The sequence below is a fragment of the Phasianus colchicus genome, chromosome 1 (assembly GCF_987193195.1).
Source record: "Phasianus colchicus chromosome 1, bPhaCol1.hap1.1, whole genome shotgun sequence".
Classification (NCBI taxonomy): Eukaryota; Metazoa; Chordata; class Aves; order Galliformes; family Phasianidae; genus Phasianus; species Phasianus colchicus.
In genome coordinates, this window is record NC_143436.1 from 49,673,187 (window position 1) to 49,692,755 (window position 19,569).

Genomic DNA, 19,569 nt, shown 5'->3' on the forward strand with positions numbered 1-19,569 from the left:
TCTTGCTCAGTGGAGAATAGAACTGCCTTTGTAGCTCATAGTAGAGATTACTCTGTTCCAGCTCCTAGTTTCAGTAGAATAGCATGAGCACAAATCTCTTGACATTTTTACCTTGATGAGAAACACTGCCTTTTGGAGCATGGGTGGTGGTGGTGATGGTTAACCGGTGTGTGTACTAGAAGTTGGATCTTTGCATTAATAGAACAATATTGCACTTGATTATTAGCCAGATGGTGGTGAAGAGGGCATAATACTGTGTTACAGTGTAACTTCTGGGGCATAATCTTTGAATATTAAGTCTTATCAGAAAACACTCTACCTCTTTGCAGCCCAAACATTTCGCAGAAGTGACTAGCTAACAAGTAGTATAGATTTTTGGGGGCTGACTGTGATGCTGTACTGAAACACTTGCTCTGGTAATAACCAGCTATCAGTTTGGGATAGAGTTAACTTTAGAAAGAAAAATATGTGTGAGTACACTGTTCTGTGTCTCCTGAAATCTTCACGTTGCCTTTTTTGATCCTCTTTACTCTTTTTTTCCAGGAGTATATCCTCAAAGGAGTGGTAAATGCAGCTCTTGGACAAGAAATGGATTCGGTGAGTTAAACCCACAAGGTTCTCCAGCTTCTTCAACAGTAGGATATGAACAGATCTGTAGGGACTGGAGCAGAGTGAAAGTAATCTCACATTTACATTGCAGGATCCCTGAGTCTCTTCATATTACACCATGCAGTTCTTAGTCCATAGTGAATAAACTGCAAGTTTCTGTTACTAGTCCTGAAAATAAATCAAGCTAAATCTGACTTCCCTGTCATGCTTCCAAATTCTGTTTGCTTTTACAGTATTCCAATGTATCTAGACCTATACAGTAGCATAGTTTACCTTTTCTGGTTTTACTTCAACCCCAGTTTGCCTGCATGTTGTTCTTCACTTCTCCCGTCTGTTCCTCAAAAACATTTTCAGTTTGTATTGTAACAACTCACGTTGAATTTTTTTTTTCCTCTCCTAGAGAGATCATCTGAAAATTGCTCAGCAGTTCTTCCAGTTGGTGGGTGAATCAGCCAGTGAATGTGGTACGTTTGAAATGCTCTTTCCCTATTATGTAATCCCTCTTATGATGGTATATGTTTGTATTTCATATCCTCATCTAAATGCTGACCATTAGCTTGACTAGTGCTAGGCATTTTGTTGCTATAATGTGAAAGTTTAATTTATGGTTAAAAAAAAAAAAAAAAGTTTAAATTAGAAGGCTCAATTTATTCCAAAACTTTGGCCAAAATTCAACTGGAAAAGAGGCTATACTTCAAACTGCCAGTCTTCACTTAGGGATTCTGCAGCAGCTTGTCTTATATTCATAATCCTCTTTGTAGAAACAGGACAGCAACATAACTAAATGTGTTGCTGAAACCATTGTCACTTTTAAAAACCCTTGTGGAAAAAAAAGCTGACGGAAAAGAGCACATAGTTCAAAGTAATTCCTCCTTTAAATGCAAAATGGTGTGGGTTTTGTATCCTCAAATGAAGGCTACGTGGAGGACAACAAACTGTAAGAGTTCAGCTAAGATAGCAGAAAGCATACACATGAAAATCACATATGTGGGTTTTTTTACAAGTATTATATGTTTTTAAAATAGATGAGCAAAGTAGAATGCCTGTTTTTAGAAGAGGTTGTAAACCAAAAATCATTTTTTAAACACTATAGGAAAAAGGTAATATATAGCATATTGTTCACATTTAATTTGCAGCAGGGCATTACAAAGTAGATGATGCCAGGGAAGAAATGTTTCTAAGCAATACAGAAACCTTGTCCGAAATAAAATAAATGTGTTTTCTTTATTGGTGAGTAACACAAACCTGTTTATGCTCAGATAATATGCGATGCATAGTACTGACCAGAGTAAATGGCAGCAGTGGCTGGCATATTAAAGAGGTTAGAAATTTTATATAGCTAAATAATTAAATAATAGTTCAAATTCTATTCTGCCCATGCTAGCCTAGTATATGACATAGCATGAAACAAAAGAAAAATTTGGAATGACAACTTTTCTTCTTTCTTAGAAAGAGAGCACACAAATGAACAGGTGATTCCTGACCAATACAGAGATTATTATATAGAACTTGATTTGAAATACTATGATCAAAATTCAATTCTGTTATAGTAATCTGAGTATAATTATATTCAAAATGCATTTGCTAACAAAAACCTCAAGTATTTCTCCAGTACTAAATTTCAAGAAGGGAAGCTACGTAACATTTCACTACAAGTTTTCTGTTTCAAATGAGAAGTAGCAGTGAAAAGGATAAAACAAACCTGATAAGAACACTTGAAAGAACCTTTTTTCTTTCTAAATAAAGGGTTCATATTCATAATTAATTAGCTGTAGGAGACAAACAAAGACATGACTAGGTTTGCCAGTGGGACAAAATTACTCATAGCAGGAGCTTCCACAATGATAAAAGCTGTGGAAGAATATATGAAGCTGGGTAGTAATATGCAAATTAAATTTAGCTTTGATAAATACTAAGTATTACTTATTGTGGATAAGAGCTTTAACTATGTTTTCAAAATTGTAAGAAGCACTAGAAAAGCTGAAGAGACTCTTAGGAACTGATGAGGAAAGGGAGAACAAAATAGAAATAATTACTGTGTAATTGTACACAGTTGTAGTTCCCTTTCTTGAATATTGTCTGCAATTCTGATTCTTACATTTCCAATCAGTATGGTAGAACAAGAAAGTATACATAAGCCCAACAAGGATAAAAGAAAGGGGACAGATTGTTGAACAAGGAGAGATAAAATAAGAGGGTGCAGAGCCTGCAAAAGTGATGACTGAGTTTATTACGCTCGTGATACAGAACATTGTAAATCCATAGCAAAGATGTATAGAAAAAAATTAGTTACTCTGCCATCCAAAGCCTAAAGAGCATTGAAATAAATCATCAGCAAGATAGTTAAAAACAAGCAGCACAAATTGCTTTTTCACATAAGACAACTTCTTAGATACTGAATCTTGCAAGAACTAAAAGGTATGAAGAACATCATAAAAGAAAAGTACATTGGCTGTTGCAAAATCTTTGGTTGCAGCTAGGAAGTCTGTCAGAGCAGATTGCTGGAAGTTGGGAAAAGCTTCAAAGGAAGTAGCATTGTTTACCAAATCATATGTTGTATGTGAAATCAGAACATATTCTTTCTATAGTCATATATTCCTACTACACAAGCTACCGAATGAGACAGACTTTGGAATCCATCCAATATAATCATTTTTATGATCTTATGTTACTTAGCATATTAACCATTACGTTGTATATTTTGGTCATTTTTAATATGCTGCCTTTGTCTAGCTGCATTTTGAAATGGAGAACAGAATTGTCACCTGCTTGTACACTTGGGCGTCTAGCCAGCCAGGCTATTCAAGCATACATGTCACACTTCAGCACTTCCCACTGCCAATCTAGCAAAGAGTTAGAACCACCAGATAGTCTGTTTAAGATCTTTATCAAGTTACTTAGCTGCTTTGCAGACTACAAAGATTGTGCTGATTACAGTGAGGAAATCCTGTGCTTTTTCTTTTCTTGGAATTGGACCTGCAAAGCTCTTGACTTTTTGCTTGGATTATCAAAAAATGAATGTACTGAAGCAAAGATTTGTGGTGAGGCAGAGGTTGGCCTTTTCTCCCATGTAACTAGCAGTAGGACTACAGGGAATGGCCTGAAGTTGCACAGTTGTGCCAGGGAGGATTCAAGTCAGGAAGGACTAATTCTCCAAAAGAGTGGTCAGGCACTGGAATGGGCTGCCCAGAGAGGTGGTGGAGTCAACAACTCTGGAGATATTCAGAGAACGTTTAGATGTTGTACTGAGGAACATGGTTTAGTGGAAAATATTGGTGATAGTGGTCAGTTGGGCTGGATGATCTTAGAGGTTTTTTCCAACCTTGGCGATTTTACGATTCTATGTGGAATATTTTCTCAAAACAACTTCCTGTGTTTCTGAGTTGCTCTCATTAACTGTAGAAATTCCATGACTAGATGAAGAGAAAAGCACTAAAAAGTTAGTTTATGAAGAATACAGTGTTGCGTATTTGCATGGTCATTTGAAGTCAGCAATTGAATCTGTTATTTTTAATTACATTTGTGACACAGAGGTTTGAGAAACAGAGCAGGCAGAGTCCTTTTCAATGTGAGATAAAATTCTTAGATTTATGAGAAGTTATGTAATATAAGAGGAGTGGAGACATCCAAAAGCAAAAAATCAGGAAGCACTTAAAGCATAGCAGTCAGTACTTGATTGTTAGATACAATAAATAACACCCAGAACAGCAGCTCTATTTTACTATTTAATAAAGAATTTGTAATCCTGAGTGACTCCTGAAATAGAATTGCCATAATGAAAGGGGATGTAACTAGATTTTTGCAGGTAATTCCCATGCTCTAAGTGATCTAATTGCAGTGTCTCAACTTGATAGAAAACAGAACCAAGATCATATATCTGAGATAATTTAAGGAGAAAAATGTGAGAGAGGAATATTAGTGAAAGTAAATGAGCATTAAAATTTCCATTAAATACAGTGTTTGTGGTGCTGAACATAAGTCTTACCAACTACCCTATTTACACTGCTGACACAATGGAGAACAGCACCCCATTTGTTTTCTATGGTCCTCTTACAACCAAGGCAGGCACCTCTGCTGTTAAGTGGAAAGAAGGAAGTATTTCTTCTGGGCTTGGTGTAGTCTTTTACTTGTTTGGGTTTTGTTTGTTTGTTTTTTCATTACAAGCATATGGGGGATAGTGTGCTGGGATAATAGAATTTCTTGCCACAGTGTGGATATGAGACTAGACACTAAAACTTAGACATCTCCCATATATGGGGAAAAAAAATGCATGGTTCTATTAACTCCTTTTTAGTGGAAAATATATTCACAGTTTTAAGTCTTTCAATGTTCATTCGCATTTTCTTGGATTTTATTTAAATTACTGAGAATTTGAGCCTCAGAATTTGAGTGCGACAGGAAAAAGTGCATTCTTGAGGTACTTTCATTCTCATTACAAAGAAAAAAAAAGTAGATAGACACTGAGGAAAAAGTGTTTCTCTTAATGTTCTGCCCAGGCATATATTTATCACAGTATGTATGCCTGCACATGAAAAAGGGCTGATAAGTTTACGGGCCAGTTTCTGCTCCCAGATGAACACTGTTTAAATAACTAAATGATTTCCTTAAATTGGAGAACTGAGGGATGTCGTTCAGCCATTGATAGGGATTACTGTCTCTTTATGGAAATGACAAGACATCCAAGCCCACTATCTCCTCGTGCAACAAAATAAAAAATAAGAATATTTTGCTTTCCTTTGCAATACATTCTGAGATCTTTTATAATGCTTTCTAGCAATAATTAGTACCTCACCTCAGAAAGCAAAATTTACAGTGGAATTCTAGTGGAATGCTGTGTTTAGTGCTGTGGTGCAGTCAAAGTATTGTTCTTCAGATACAATTTTCTAGTGTGGATGGATTGATGATAACTAACCTGAAAGATCAATTACTTCAGGGCTGTTGGTAATCTTAGGATCTTAGTTTCTGTCACTTCACCAACCACTACAGAACAGCATGCTCTCTAACGACCTTGGAATATTGCCTTCATGGCTGCTACTTGGATCCATCCATCTCTGACCACTCTTTGCTGGCTGAGTCTAAGGAAAAAAAATTGTCCTAGTAAACTCTTAAAAAAAGATCCTACTGGCACTCATTTGCGCTTATCTGCCTAACTTATTTATGACATTATCACTTGTGAGCAATGTAGTAACCCAACTGCATGAAAAATAACATTCATACTATATTTTAACTTGTGCATGTATTGAAACTTTTCGGTAATGTTTTTGGTGTCTGAAGTTTGCTCTCTTACTGGAACTAAAATCAGAATATATAGAGCTGCTTTGTCTGGGATAACTGAAGAGTGTAATTCTAAAGCAAAAGAGTATGAGGTCAGAATAACAAACTCAGACTTTGTATCAAATGTTGTTTCCTAAAATAATTATTCCTAAGAATAATTCATGGTAAAATAATGCTGCATAGATTTTGTCATGGAAAAAGTCCTATTACTTGAGCAATTTATTTCTGTAGAATGTGCTGTTGAATACAATCTTGTGATAGTTATTATATGCTGTAGAGAAAGTTGACAAGATGATCTAATAGCTTTTCTAACCTCCAGTGTACTCCTTTGCCTGAAAAGGCAAGTTACATTATTTTTAGAAGTTAGTTGCCTTCATAGCTGCCAGCAATCTTGGCAGTGACCTCCATTACCACATAATTTTTAAAGTCTACTAATCTGTGTTTCTCTTTTGGATTTCAGATACCATTCCAGGGAGACAGTGCATGGCCTCCTGCTTCTTTCTTCTTAGACAGTTTGCTAACGTCCTGATTTACCTCAACTCAGTCAAGGTTAGTATTATTATGTAGCACTGGTAGTACTATAATACGTAGAGTCACTACCTACGGAATTATGCTATACTGTGTGAGACAGAAGAAGATAAAGAAACATAATAGAAACACAGGAACAACAGTGCTACATAGTTGGTCAATACAGGAAATGGATCCAAATGTATGGGAGCAGTTCATAAGGTAGCATTGTGCAGCATGGTGGACATGATGGTCTCAACCTGCAATTTAATCAGTATCAGACTTTCTGGTGGCATCACAAGAGAGGAGAAAGATAGCTAAAGAAAGACAATTAACTAATTTGTAGCAGTGTGGAACTAAAAAACAAATACTTGTTTAAATATTTATCAAATGAGTGATGGAGATTTTTGTCATTAGTTAAGAACTGGGAACACAAGTATGATGAGCGTGAGTGTGTAAGGAAGATAAGACAAGAAGGATCATGGAAGTAATAAAGCTTAAATTTTAAAGAGAAAGCAGTCACTGATGGGTTAAGATAGGGCAGTATTACCAAAGCAGAAAGCTAAGAGTGCTGTTTTTACAGAAGCAATCTGAGTGGTGTCCTATAGGTAGTATTGCATTTTTCAAAGTGAGAGGAGTTTACAGTTACCAAAATGCAATGCTGTCACATCTCCTGCATTCAATGGATTGAAATGACTGTAACTTACAGTTGTTTACTTATAAATCAGATGTGAGGATCCAGAGATAGGTTGTAGTCTGATCATAGAATCATCACAGAATCATAGAATGGCCTGGGTTGAAAAGGACCACAATGATCATCTAGTTTCAACCCCCTGCTATATGCAGGGTCACCAACCACCAGACCAGGCTGCCCAGAGCCACATCCAGCCTGGCCTTGAATGCTTTCAGGGATGGGGCATCCATAACCTCCTTGGGCAACCTGTTCCAATGCGTCACCACCCTCTGTGTGAAAAACTTCCTCCTAATATCTAACCTAAACCTTTTCTGCCTCAGTTTAAAAGCATTCCCCCTTGTCCTATCACAATTCATTCTTGTAAACAGCCGTTCTCCCTCCTGTTTATATGTTCCCTTCAAGTACTGGAAGGCCACAATGAGATCTCCCCGGATCGCAATCTTGTTCCAGTGATTGTATACAAGAGTAGTAAAAAATCTGTATTAGATAAGAAGAGAAATGAGAATCTGAAAAGAAACAATGTGGGAGATAGATGGGAAGAGAGCTATGATGTTCTATGGGAGGGGAGACCTAAGGAATATGCGTGTGGTTGTAATCATGCCAAAGCACAGGTGAAGTATGACATAAGTGTAATGTTTTTAAACTATATCGGGGAGAGGCCAATGATGAAATCCCAAGTGGCTGTAGCAACTGGAATGGCATCCACTATAGTAGGATGAAAAGATACCTATTACCCTAAACTGAAGTGTGTATTTAATTGAAGAAAAGAAGCAGTAGAAACTAGCAGTGAGATCTGTTTTACTTAACTTGCGCCATCCAAGAGTTAGACTTCCAGTTAAAACTGATCATCTTGTGGCAGCATATAGCCAATAGGGACATACGACAATTTTAAGAGGAGAATTCATCTCGTGTATTTCTTACAGTTGTCTTAAATTGAATGAGTCACCCCAAAGATATGCATAGCTTTTGAACAACTAGTTCTAACCCGGAAAGGCCAAAGTTAAATAAGATTAATCATCACTGCCAATGTATATGGAAAAGCTTAGAAAAGAGAGAGTATACTAGCATCTGGGGATGCAAAAGGAGTAATCATTAATATTGAAAAGTAAAGTGTGGTTAGCATTTGTGAAGGAAAGTGTCAGAAGTGAGCAAGACACTAAACAGAAATTAAGAGGGTGGAAGTGGGCAATAGAGTGATGAATGGATAGGACAAAGTCATGAGATAAGAGAAGTCCTAAACTGAGGAGATTTGGTGAGACAGTTCTGTTTGTGAGAGTATAAAGGAAAATAGCGTGGAAAAAGTTGGAAAGAAAGTCTGAAGGGGAAAAAAAGGAAGAATAGAATATTGGTTTGTTTTTTGTTTTAAATTAGCTGTTCCACTGAAAGTATGAACACTACTGTTACATGTTATATGTAAGTGGATCTTTGTTTGCAACTGAACTTTTCCATTCATAATAGTAGTTTGCCAGAATCAATCATCAGAGGAATGTACAGCAGTATATTCCACATACAGCAAACAGTGTTGTACATGCCTATTTTTAACCATATACCTGTTCTGACACATTTTTAGGCAAAGATAGCCTTTCTTAGCATTCCCTCAGTTTTCACGGTTGTAAAGGGAATGTGTTATAAGAATTAAACAAAATATTAAGCTAACTAAAGAAAGGTCAATAGAAAAACAATTGATGCATTGTATTCAGTGCATTTCATTGAATAGTTGCATATGGTTTACTCTTATTTGAAATATTTGAAATATGGGACCTGCAATACAGAAAGAAAAGTAATTAAGAGAATTCTTAGAAATTGAAATACTGTCTTAAGAGATTTAGAAGATAGGTATTATTTGCTATAGAAATGTAAGAAACTAAAATTAGTCATAATGAAGATTGGTAAGAAACTGAAGTGATAAAAATGAAGATTAGAATAAACCAGGTAGATTTGAAACCTATATTTGATTTGTATTGAAAACAATATATGGCTTGCTGGAATTACAGTAAACTCACAACATCTTTTCTAAGCAAATTAATTTTGTCCCTTAAAGCACATGGTTTATCAAACTTATTGTCATGGCTCATCCTTGAGTTGCAAGTTTTTGGAAGGTTTTATAGATTGTATCAAAATGATCAAGCCTAGTAAAAAATGTATCTGTTAAATTCTTGGAGGCGTTTATAGATACTGGCACTCTGAGACATAATGCTGCTGATAAAAAGCAAGGACTAAGGACAGATGTCTTCTGCCTACTACTGCTTTCCTTGCATGGTCCATTTGAGGGTAGATGATACTCATCAATTCTAGCAGAATCTAGCCACTGGTCAGATTTAGTTAGGCCATGGGAATGCAAGTAGTTCTTCCTGTATCATTTTACAGAGCAGGATTAGGTGGCTTTTCAGTCACCTTTGTGTTTTCTCATTGACAGAAATAAACTTCAGTACAATCTCTGCAACTCTTTATGTAGAGCTGTGCACTCTCTGAAGACATGTCTGCATCATAGTTACAGGAAATACCACCTTCATCTATGATTGATTAAAAACCTTAAGGCATGAGAATGTTTCAAAGGACACTTATTATAAATGTATGACCAGCTGCTCTGGGAATGACATAGCACTGAAGATCATCTGAGAAGACAAGATAATTCAAGCTCAGCTGAGTTCTGGCCACAACGAATGCTTCGTTGTTCAACTGAGTATCTGAGCATCTCACTGAAATAAATGTCGCTCAAAGTACAGCTTAATGCAAAGGCTGAAGGCCAGTAAAAAGACCACAGAAGAGTGAAGTCCAGTGACTGAAAAAAAACACATGTAGCTGCCCTGAATATCTTGCAAAACGGGTCTTGTTTTTGCAGCAGTTCTGGTCTGTGGCATTAATAGTGCCAGGATAGAACTACAGTTTTTGAGTTTGGTTGCTGACAGACCTTCTTTTCAGATTTAATTCAAAAATACAATTGAGGGTATTTGAACAGAAGGAGCTATTCATGCAGTAAAACCAGTATCTTGCTTACCAGCTTTGCTTAACCTGAGACTTGTGCTGATTCACACAAAACTATCATTGAGGAAGAATACAGTGAAGTGTTGTAATTCTCATTTGGTGAAACCAGTTAATTCACCCTAAGGGTACTGAAATGTTTGCACAGACTTAGTTTGAGATTCCCCCAGTTGGTTCATCCTCGTGCTTTCACATAGCTTGCTGTATTTGCCAACTCCTTTGGACCTTAGCATAGATTACTTAGATGAAAGCTAGACATCTGGAAACTGCTGACAACTTCTCACCTCTTCTCTCAAGGTGGTGGCTAGATATATGTGGGTGGGTTGGGTCTTTGTGACTGCCTGTGACAGGGAAGGGATGAGATTCCTCAAGCATCTCTACATTATGAAAGAAGAGAGCCCTGGCAAAGGGTCTTGTCCCTTGCTTTACATATCTTTATACAGACCTAGCTGTGCTTTTCACTTCCTCCTCACTCTTAATGGGGGAGCAAAAACCAAAGGTAGTTAAAAATCAATCTTCCTAATAGACGCTGTTTCTCTTATAGATGCTATATAAGGAAAAACATTATTTTTCCATGCAATTTGCTATTGTGTACCCAGAAAGCTTTCCTTGTGATAACTATGGACACTGGATAAACCATCCTCATTTTTTCCTAGGTTCTTTCACAAGCACTGTACCTCTGCTTGGCAGAGATCCAGTCTCATTCATGCTTGTTGCTATGGTATTGTGATCCAGTTTACCTGTACCAGATCTGCCTGTGAGGCAGCCTGGTGACAGTACTGAATGCAGAATATCCTCAGCTAACTTTGGTCATTTTAATTATACTTTAATCTGGACATCTGACTATGATCAAATCTAAGCTATTTGGGTCAAATCCAAACATCAGGCTAATCTGTATCTAGAATTTTATTTCCTGCTTTGGCCCATGCAGCGTTTCAGAAGAGATGCAGCCAAATCAACCTGATCTCTCATTAACCAAGTGTGTCCTGTCTGATATCACAGGAGAGAAGAGCTTAGTATCGCACTAAGAGAAGGGTGCCCTGTAAGCAAGTCTTGAGCTTAGGAAAGCCCTATTACAACGTATGGTCTCTGGCTACAGCCCGGCACTGCAGCTCCACCTCTTTCATGTGATCCAGTGTTTCAGATTAGCATCTGTCACATAACCAGATCCACAGGATGTCTTGTTGAACTTCTTGAGTAGTCTTGGAAAAACAAACTGTTCATCTCTGTAAGCCTTTAGGGAGTCAGCTACCTATTTACTGCTCTCGTGGTGAAGTAAGTGTTTGGGAGGTGAAAGAACCATGGCAGCACAGCATGTCTTCACATGACCAAAGTGAAAATTACACCCATAAAAGCTGCCACTGCAATTTAGAGCATGGAGTATTTTCCAGATATCTCATGGTTAATACTGTGGAATGTTCTGGCTGTGTTTGTAGTCACAAATATAGGATGGAAATCCAGTCCATAATTTTCTACCCACTGCTTATAAATGTCGTATGTTCATAATGTGGGTTTTTCTTTTTCCTTCCCGTTGTTCTTGATTGTTGTTGACTCAGAGTTGGGTGGGATGTTATTTTTAATCTTATTACACCATTTGAGTTTTTTTCTTTCTTTCTGTGTGGCTTTTTTTTTTCCAGAGTTACTTTTACAATGATGACACTTTTAACTTCAACTACGCCCAAGCCAAAGCTTCCATGGGCCTTTTTAGTGAAGCTGAAGAGGTATGTTTTTACTTTCTTTAAAAAACGACAATAAAAATGCTTCCCTCATACTCCTGTTTTCTTCCTTTTTTTCTTCTTTTTTTTTTCATCTACATCTTAATTTTGGTTGAAAATAATTAGACTGTGTGGAACATTCATAAAGGAACTGAAACTCACAGTGAACACTATTCAGAAAAGATTATCTTGCTAATCTTGTAATACGAGGTGTACGGAGAGTCATGCTGCTTGTGGTGCGTCACAAGAGCGCTTGCAGCTCTCCCTAATTGATCAAAGTCTGCCTTCTTAATCAGATTTCCTACACTTTGTCTGGGATCTCAGGCAGTCCTATTGTTCTTGATAAAAGCATGCTGAGTAAAAGACACTGTATAGTTAAGAGCTGCTAGGTGTCCCTAGAAATTTGTGTTAAAAAAAAAAAAAAAAAGCATGCAACAACAACAAAAAAACATTTTCTTCCTTGGGGAGATGTGGGAGGAGAAGAGGAAGTGCTCACTATCTTATTCAGCAGCATCCAGATACAGCTGGAAGAGATTAACTTCTACAAAGAGCATTTTTTTTGTCTATGTGCAGTAGAAATTTAATTACAGCTAAAATATGCAGAAGCAAATAGCTATTATGAAAATGGAAGCTATGTTTTCCACAAGGCTATCAGAATACAAACTAGAAAAAATAAAACAAATAGTCTGGAGTGAATCATACAGGTTTTGTTTTGGTTTGGTTTTTGGTTTTCTCCTTTCTAATTTTTTCTAACTCTTTGAGTCTCTTCACAACAGAGCTCTTTATTTCTGTGGAACTCACAATTTCGGTACATACATCTGTTCCTTTAAAGATATTTTGATTTTTTTTTTTTTCCCCAAAGCATCCTAAGTATAGTCACAGATACAACTGCAAAGAGGCATATATAGTTGGGTTTTTTTTGTTTGTTTGTTTTTTTCTGTGAATAAAGCCAGAGTACATCTTAAAATGCATCACTTCTCCCACACACACCCCTTTAGATGCAGAATGTAATAAGCCTGTGTTTGCACAGTAAGTTACAAAAGACTAATGTTTTGCCTCAGAACCTTACTGAAACCAAAAGGGTAAGAAAAGGCTTCTTGCTCACCTAAAATGAACTCTGACACATATGGGGAAGAAAGTCTCATATATATAGTGAAACTTCTGGTATTTCAGGATAATGCTAATTAAATTGCATGCATTGCTTTCTAAACAAACAAGTTCCAAATACTTTTTCCCACAGGCCCAGTGTTCCTTTGTGCTCTTTGAGTTTCATGGCCACTTACTGGCACTTGTTCAGAGTAGTCCACACCCTCTGCACAGCTTGGCATTTTGAAGCTGCAGCAGTCCCTTGATAAGCATTGCACTATTTCAGTCCTCCACCTACCCAACATAGCAATATGCCCCTGCACTACAGTTGCAAACTCAGAGTCTTCTCATGAAGCCATTGTTGCATGGCTTAAGCCTTACCTGCATGTTGAAACTAGGCAGATCTGCTTTGTGTTTGTTTAAAAGTAAATGCATATATATAATCTTTTATTTTCCTTCTTCCTTCAGGTGTTCCTTTTGATCCAGAGTGAGAAGATAAAGAATGATTTTGTTTACCTTAGCTGGCTGGCTCGCTGCTGTGAGTCACTTTACTCTCAACAGAATACAGATCCTCCTCTATTGCATCAGTCTTGGCAATCCGCTTTCCTCTGAATGTAATGTTGTAGGTGGATTCAGGACTTTAAAAGTGAAAAGCTGATTGTGCACTCATTATAGCGTGGGTGGTTATTGCACCTTTCATATGTCTGGCTTCACTAAGCAGTTACAGCTTCAATGCTGTTGTGGTTCCATCCATGCAGTTTTGTCCTAACCAGCAAACATTTTTCTTCTCAGTTGTCTACTCAGTTGCTTGAGTGAGGATTTCCTGTCTTGAAAGACTGGATTAAAACTTTAAAATGTTCAGAGTAAAACATAAAATAGAAGCAGCAATACTGGGTCAGACACAAGGGTCTGTACAATTCCAGTTTTATTGAGAGTACTCCCATGGCTAAGGGAATTCATGCTTGTTCAGTAGACTGTTCATCCCTTTGATTTTGTGCTACAGTAGTTCTTTGACATACCTCTGGAAGTGCAGTACTCTGAATACACAAGCTTTTCTACAAGAGGTAGAATTAACACTATAATATCAATTATAAATTTTCTGGCAGTTTCATAAAAGTTGCTATTTATTCTCAGGTGTGCCTCAGCATTCTGAATTCCTCCCGAAGTTTCAGTAGAGGCGCTATATTCTTTGTAACTATCTTTAAATTTTCATTTTTCATTCCAAACAGTTTCTAGAATTTTTTGCAGAAGGAACTGTTCATTGTTAAGTATACTGATCTTTTTGTGTCAAGTTTATAAATTACTATTATATCCTTCTGGATAAAAGCTGAAAGGAAATTACAGAGCATTCTAATTCATTTATGTCAGAATATGATTAGGTCTTGAGTCATACACAATTTAATCCTGAAATATCTCCAAAGGAAAGAAAGCACTAAAGATGCATCTTTTTTAGAAGCTAGACAGTAATTTTTTTTGTTTGAGGTTGTTGCTCCATTTACATCAAATTCTTCCTGAAGAGGAGGTAAAAAGCCATTGAATGAGCACGGTAGTCCATTTCTCCAGGTAGATGAGTTTGTATGTGGAAATTATGTCCTGGCTGTTTGCTGTTGCCTATGTTATCCAGAGCTGGTGAAACTTTATACTGCTTCCTAAATAAGAACATCCTGTGTTTTTATATTGGCTGTTTATTGTTGATGATTCCTACTCATTCTACTGCAACATATGTATTGGCACAGTGGGAACAAATATGAAAAGCTAAACAGTCCCTCTTTTGAAAAAGCATGACAGTTCTCCATATACAAGCACCGTCTACTCTGTGAGTAGCTGATAAGACACAAAAAAGAAAGAAATACTTCCTTTTCTTTTCTCCTAGTACTTGAACGTGTCTAGAAGTAATAATATAAGCCTCACATTAACAGCATGGTCCTTATCTTCATAAAATCAATTTTTAGAATTCTATATTCAAATGTGCTAATAGACATTTTCACTAGCTGAAATGGAAGATTTGGTTTCTTTTATTTCAAATTGTGTATGAACAGTTATGCTTGAAAGCCAATGAAAATTCCCAGTCATAAATTAAAATTTAAAAGTAGGATGAAATCTCAGGAATTTGGACACATTTTTTTCTAGTAGATGCATAATGTTTTATTATGCCTGTAGGACATAAGAGCTTTTATTTTATTCTACCAGTCCTTTGGTTTTCCATGAACCATGGGAATTCATTCACAGAATCACAGAATTGCCAGGGTTGGAAGGGACCTCAAGCATCATGAATCTCCTGCCATATGCAGGGCCGCCAACCTTCCCACCTAATGCTAGACCAGGCTGCCCATGGCCCCATCTAATCTGGCCTTGAACACCTCCAGGGACAGGGCATCCACAACCTCTCTGGGCAGCCTGTTCCAGTACCTCACCACTCTCTCTGTAAAGAATTTCCCCCTGACATCCAACCTAAGTCTCCCCTCCCTCAACTTAAAACTGTTTCCCCTCGTCCTGCAGTTATCAACCCTTTCAAAGAGTTGATTCCCCTCCTGTTTGTAGGCTCCCTTTAGGTACTGAAAGGCTGCAATGAGATCACCCCGCAGCCTTCTTTTCTCCAGGCTGAACAATCCCAGCTCCCTCAGCCTGTCCTCACAGGGGAGGTGCTCCAGTCCCCTGATCATCTTTGTGGCCCTCCTCTGGACCCTCTCCAACAGTTCCCTTTCTTTTTTGTACTGGGGGCTCCACACTTGGATGCAGTACTCCAGATGGGGCCTCACAAGAGCAGAGTAGAGGGGAACAATCACCTCCCTGTCCCTGCTGATCACCCCTCTTTTGATGGAGCCCAGGACACCATTTGCCTTCCGAGCCGCAAGGGCACACTGCTGGCTCATATTAAGTTTTTCATCTACCAAGACCACCAGGTCCTTCTCCACAGGGCTGCTCTCAAGGCCCGCTCCTTCCAGTCTGTAGGGATGCCTGGGATTCATGTAGCCCAAGTGCAAAACTCTGCACTTTGCCGTGTTGAACCTCATCAGGTTCACCCGGGCCCACCTTTCTAGCCTCTCGAGGTCCCTCTGAATGGCATCCCGTCCTTCAACCGTGTTGACTGCACCACTCAGCTTGGTGTCGTCAGCAAACTTGCTGAGGGTGCACTCAATTACGTCATCGATGTCATTGATAAAGATGTTAAAGAGCACCGGTCCCAAGACAGACCCCTGGGGGACGCCCCTCATTACTGGCCTCCACCTGGACACAGAGCCATTGATGACCACCCGCTGTCTGTGGCCTTTTAACCAATTTCGTATCCATCAAGTGGCCCAGCCATCAAATCCACACCCCTCCAATTTGCAGATAAGGATGTGGTGGGGGACCATGTCAAAGGCCTTGCTCAAATCCAGGTACATGACATTGATCACCTTTCCCTTGTCCACTGATGCCATCACTCCATCATAAAAGGCCACCAGATTGGTCAAGCATGACCTTCCTCTGGTGAAGCCATGCTGGCTGTCACGGATCACACGCCCTTTCCTCATGTGATCAAGCATGTCATCCAGGATGGTCTGTTCCATGATCTTCCCAGGCACAGAGGTACGACTCACCAACCTGTAGTTCCCGGGATCCTCCCTGCTCCCTTTCTTGTAAATGGGAGTGACGTGACCCTTCCTCCAGTCATCTGGGACCACACCTGACAGCCACGACTTCTCAAATATGATGGAGAGCGGCCTTTTGGCTAAGATCAAGTGTAGTGTGTAGAATTCATTGTTTAGATTGAGGTGGGCACCAATTATCAAAGACCTTATTTCAGCACCAATTAAAATCTTTATATGCATAAGAACACAAAATCCTAAATTTCACCATCTAAATTGATTGCCCAGTTAATTGTCCTGCATAAAAACCTTCTATAATACTTTCTGTTTTATTGCTTATTCACTTCTGAAATCATACGAGCTATACTTGTTGCCATACCTGTGAAATACAAAGTGAGATGTATATTCCATAATTATTAGTGTTCTCTGATGAATTGCTGTTATCAGAAGATAAGGATGCATTTCCTTTCCCAACTTCATGCTTACAGGGCAAGGCATGCATTTACATTGAGAATGAAGTTCAGAAACATTTATTCCACCTTTTCACTGAGTATTGTGCATGGCATATTCTTTTAATGATCCCAAGTTTTTGTCATTATTACAGATATTATGAATAAGAAACCACAGTTGGCCTGGAAGCTCTATCTGAAGATGGAGACCTCAGGGGAGTCCTTTAACCTATTGCAGCTCATTGCAAATGATTGCTACAAAGTGAGTCTTCTTTTAAAAAACAAAACAAAACGAAAGTTGGATCAGAGCTTTTCCATGATTTTGCATCTGGATGCTTTGGAATTTAGTGTACAGCAATTAGGCAATTGCATTAACAGCCTTTATTATTATTATTATTAATTCTTCTCATCTTTGTCATTAGTATTGAATTTCCACTTATAATAGGGGTATGGTTATTAATATAGATAAATTGGCAAGGCTTGGTCAGCATTTTAACCTATGGGTCTTCTTGGTAGATAATCCAGTAACTAAAATACCAACAAACTACTACATGATCTATTGATAACAGTAGTTTATTCCACACTTTCTAGTTCATAAAATGCTATGTTAGTAGTGAAGAGAACATGGGAAGCTGATTACAATTCTGTCTCAGTTCCTAATATCTAATTCTTCAGATGGTGTTTCTACACAAGGAGACTTAGCTCGGATTCAGGTTTGATCCTGTTCTGCAAAATGTGTAATAGAAAATGTGAGCTTTGTCTGTAGGATAAATGTAGAGATGTAAAGACCTGCTGGTTTGAGAGGGTTGTAAGTGGTACTATAGAAGAAAGAAAAAATGATCTGTGATTGGAAAACAGAATAGTTCACTGCTTTAAGGCAGATGTGAGAAAAGCAAAACAGATGCAATTCTTGAGGAATTGGTTCAATGAAGACTCCTAATTTAAGTGAGTGAACAAGAGTTAGCTGCTATCAGTGTAGGCTTATTAGAAATACAGTGACCAAACTTGCCGTCATAGAGGACAGTGAACTGAGTCTTGTTGAAAACCTCTCAAAAATTCTCAGTTCACCCAAGCTTTCCAAAAAGCAACAATACCTGCATACTCTCTATAACATTCTTTTTTGCAGTTTTGTTTCATCTGACAAAGTAACGTTTCTCAAAATCCTAACTGTAAATCAGAAAATCTACCTTGTGATCTTGAAAGCATTCCTCTAAAATGAAAAGGATCCTCTCTTAACACATCTTTTAAGTATTTCATTCGCCATAGAATGGCTTAGATAGAAGAGACCGTAAAGATTATCTTATTCCAACCTAGCTGTTCTAGTTCTGGGCAGGCTGCTACCCACCAGCTCAGGCTGCCCAGGACACCATCCAGCCTGGCCTTGAATGCTTCCAGGGATGGGACACGCTCAGCTTCTCTGGGCAGCCTGTGCCAGTGCCTCCCCACTCTCTGAGTAAAGAACTTCTGCCTAACTCCTAACCTAAATCTCCCCTCTTTTAGTTAAAAGCCATTCCCCCTGTCCTATTGCTATCAGACCATGTAAAAAGTCAGTCTCCCTCCTGCTTCTAAGTTCCCCTCAAGTACTGAAAAGCCACAGTGAGGTGTCCATGGATCTTTCTCTTCTCCAGGCTAAACAAGCCATCTTCCTCAACCTTTCTTCATAAGAGAGATGTTCCAACCTTCTGAGCATCTGCACTTTGCACTTGGCCTTGTGGTATGGGACCTTGTCAAAGACCAAGACAGGGATACATCAGTTCCCTTCTTTTGTCTACCAGTGCTGTCACTCCGTCATAGAAGGCCACCAGATTGGTCAGGCACAATCTGCTCTTTTTTGCTCAAACAGGTGGCTGTCACCTCTGGTATCTCCCCTGGCTGCAATTTATCAAAGCAAGTTGACAATCATATCTTACGTAAAATTTGTCTTTAGTCCTTATTGAGTCTCACTTTTATCAGTTGATTATTTCTACTAAATTCTTCTCAAAACCATATTGTGTACTATAGGAGAGGCAGCTCCATGTTTTGGATTTACCTAGAGCTTCTAAAAATTGCCTAAATTTTTTCAGGGTATTTATGGCTACATATGGCCACAGATGACCAAGGAATTTCATTTCAAAGGCTATGTAATTAATGCAGTATAACTTGTCTTTCTATAATATTAGCTGTGTCCACTTCTCCCACTAATTGGCAATTGCAATATATTGTTGAATTTATGTAACGTTCTCCAGTTGTTTCTGAAATATCATATTATACTGGAAGTTGGCCTGCAAACAGCATCATAGCTGTAACTTAAGCAGTCATGCAAGGCTTCATTCAACGGAATGCTGAAAGAATATGGTTTAGCAAGGCTAACAGCTATGTGAGACTAGATATAGCTAGACGCCCGACTGCTGCCTGTTTTGATAGCAATTGCTTGAGGAATCTAGCATGCAAGACTTCTGGCTAATTTCTAGCTTATTTTTCATGGAATATAACATTTTATCCATTCATATAGGAAGCAACACAGAATTTGGAAGAATTGAAGCAATTCTTGCTTTTATGTGAGGTAGAAATAGGATTTTAAATTGGTATCGGCCTAATGGAACTACATCAGATGCCACTTCAGAGAGATCACTATTCAGTGTATTCTGAGCTGAGATGTCTGTTTATACTCACTATCTTTATTCCCATTCATTTAAGTGCTTGCC

At 38.2% G+C, this 19,569-nt stretch overlaps 1 protein-coding gene and 1 long non-coding RNA gene across 2 annotated transcripts in view; one reads left to right on the top strand and one right to left on the bottom strand.

Annotated features, from left to right (window-relative positions):
* IFT56 (intraflagellar transport 56) overlaps positions 1–19,569 on the top strand; it is a 46,045-nt gene that overhangs the window by 23,065 nt on the left and 3,411 nt on the right. The window contains exons 11-16 of the mRNA XM_031600330.2: positions 544–597; positions 1,010–1,073; positions 6,344–6,432; positions 11,704–11,787; positions 13,336–13,405; positions 17,041–17,147. Coding sequence (XP_031456190.1) covers positions 544–597; positions 1,010–1,073; positions 6,344–6,432; positions 11,704–11,787; positions 13,336–13,405; positions 17,041–17,147 — 468 coding nt within the window. The remainder of the gene's footprint in view (positions 1–543; positions 598–1,009; positions 1,074–6,343; positions 6,433–11,703; positions 11,788–13,335; positions 13,406–17,040; positions 17,148–19,569) is intronic.
* The window catches only part of LOC149919589 (uncharacterized), a 39,907-nt gene that overhangs the window by 7,633 nt on the left and 12,705 nt on the right, over positions 1–19,569 (bottom strand). The gene's annotated exons all lie outside the window — the stretch shown is intronic.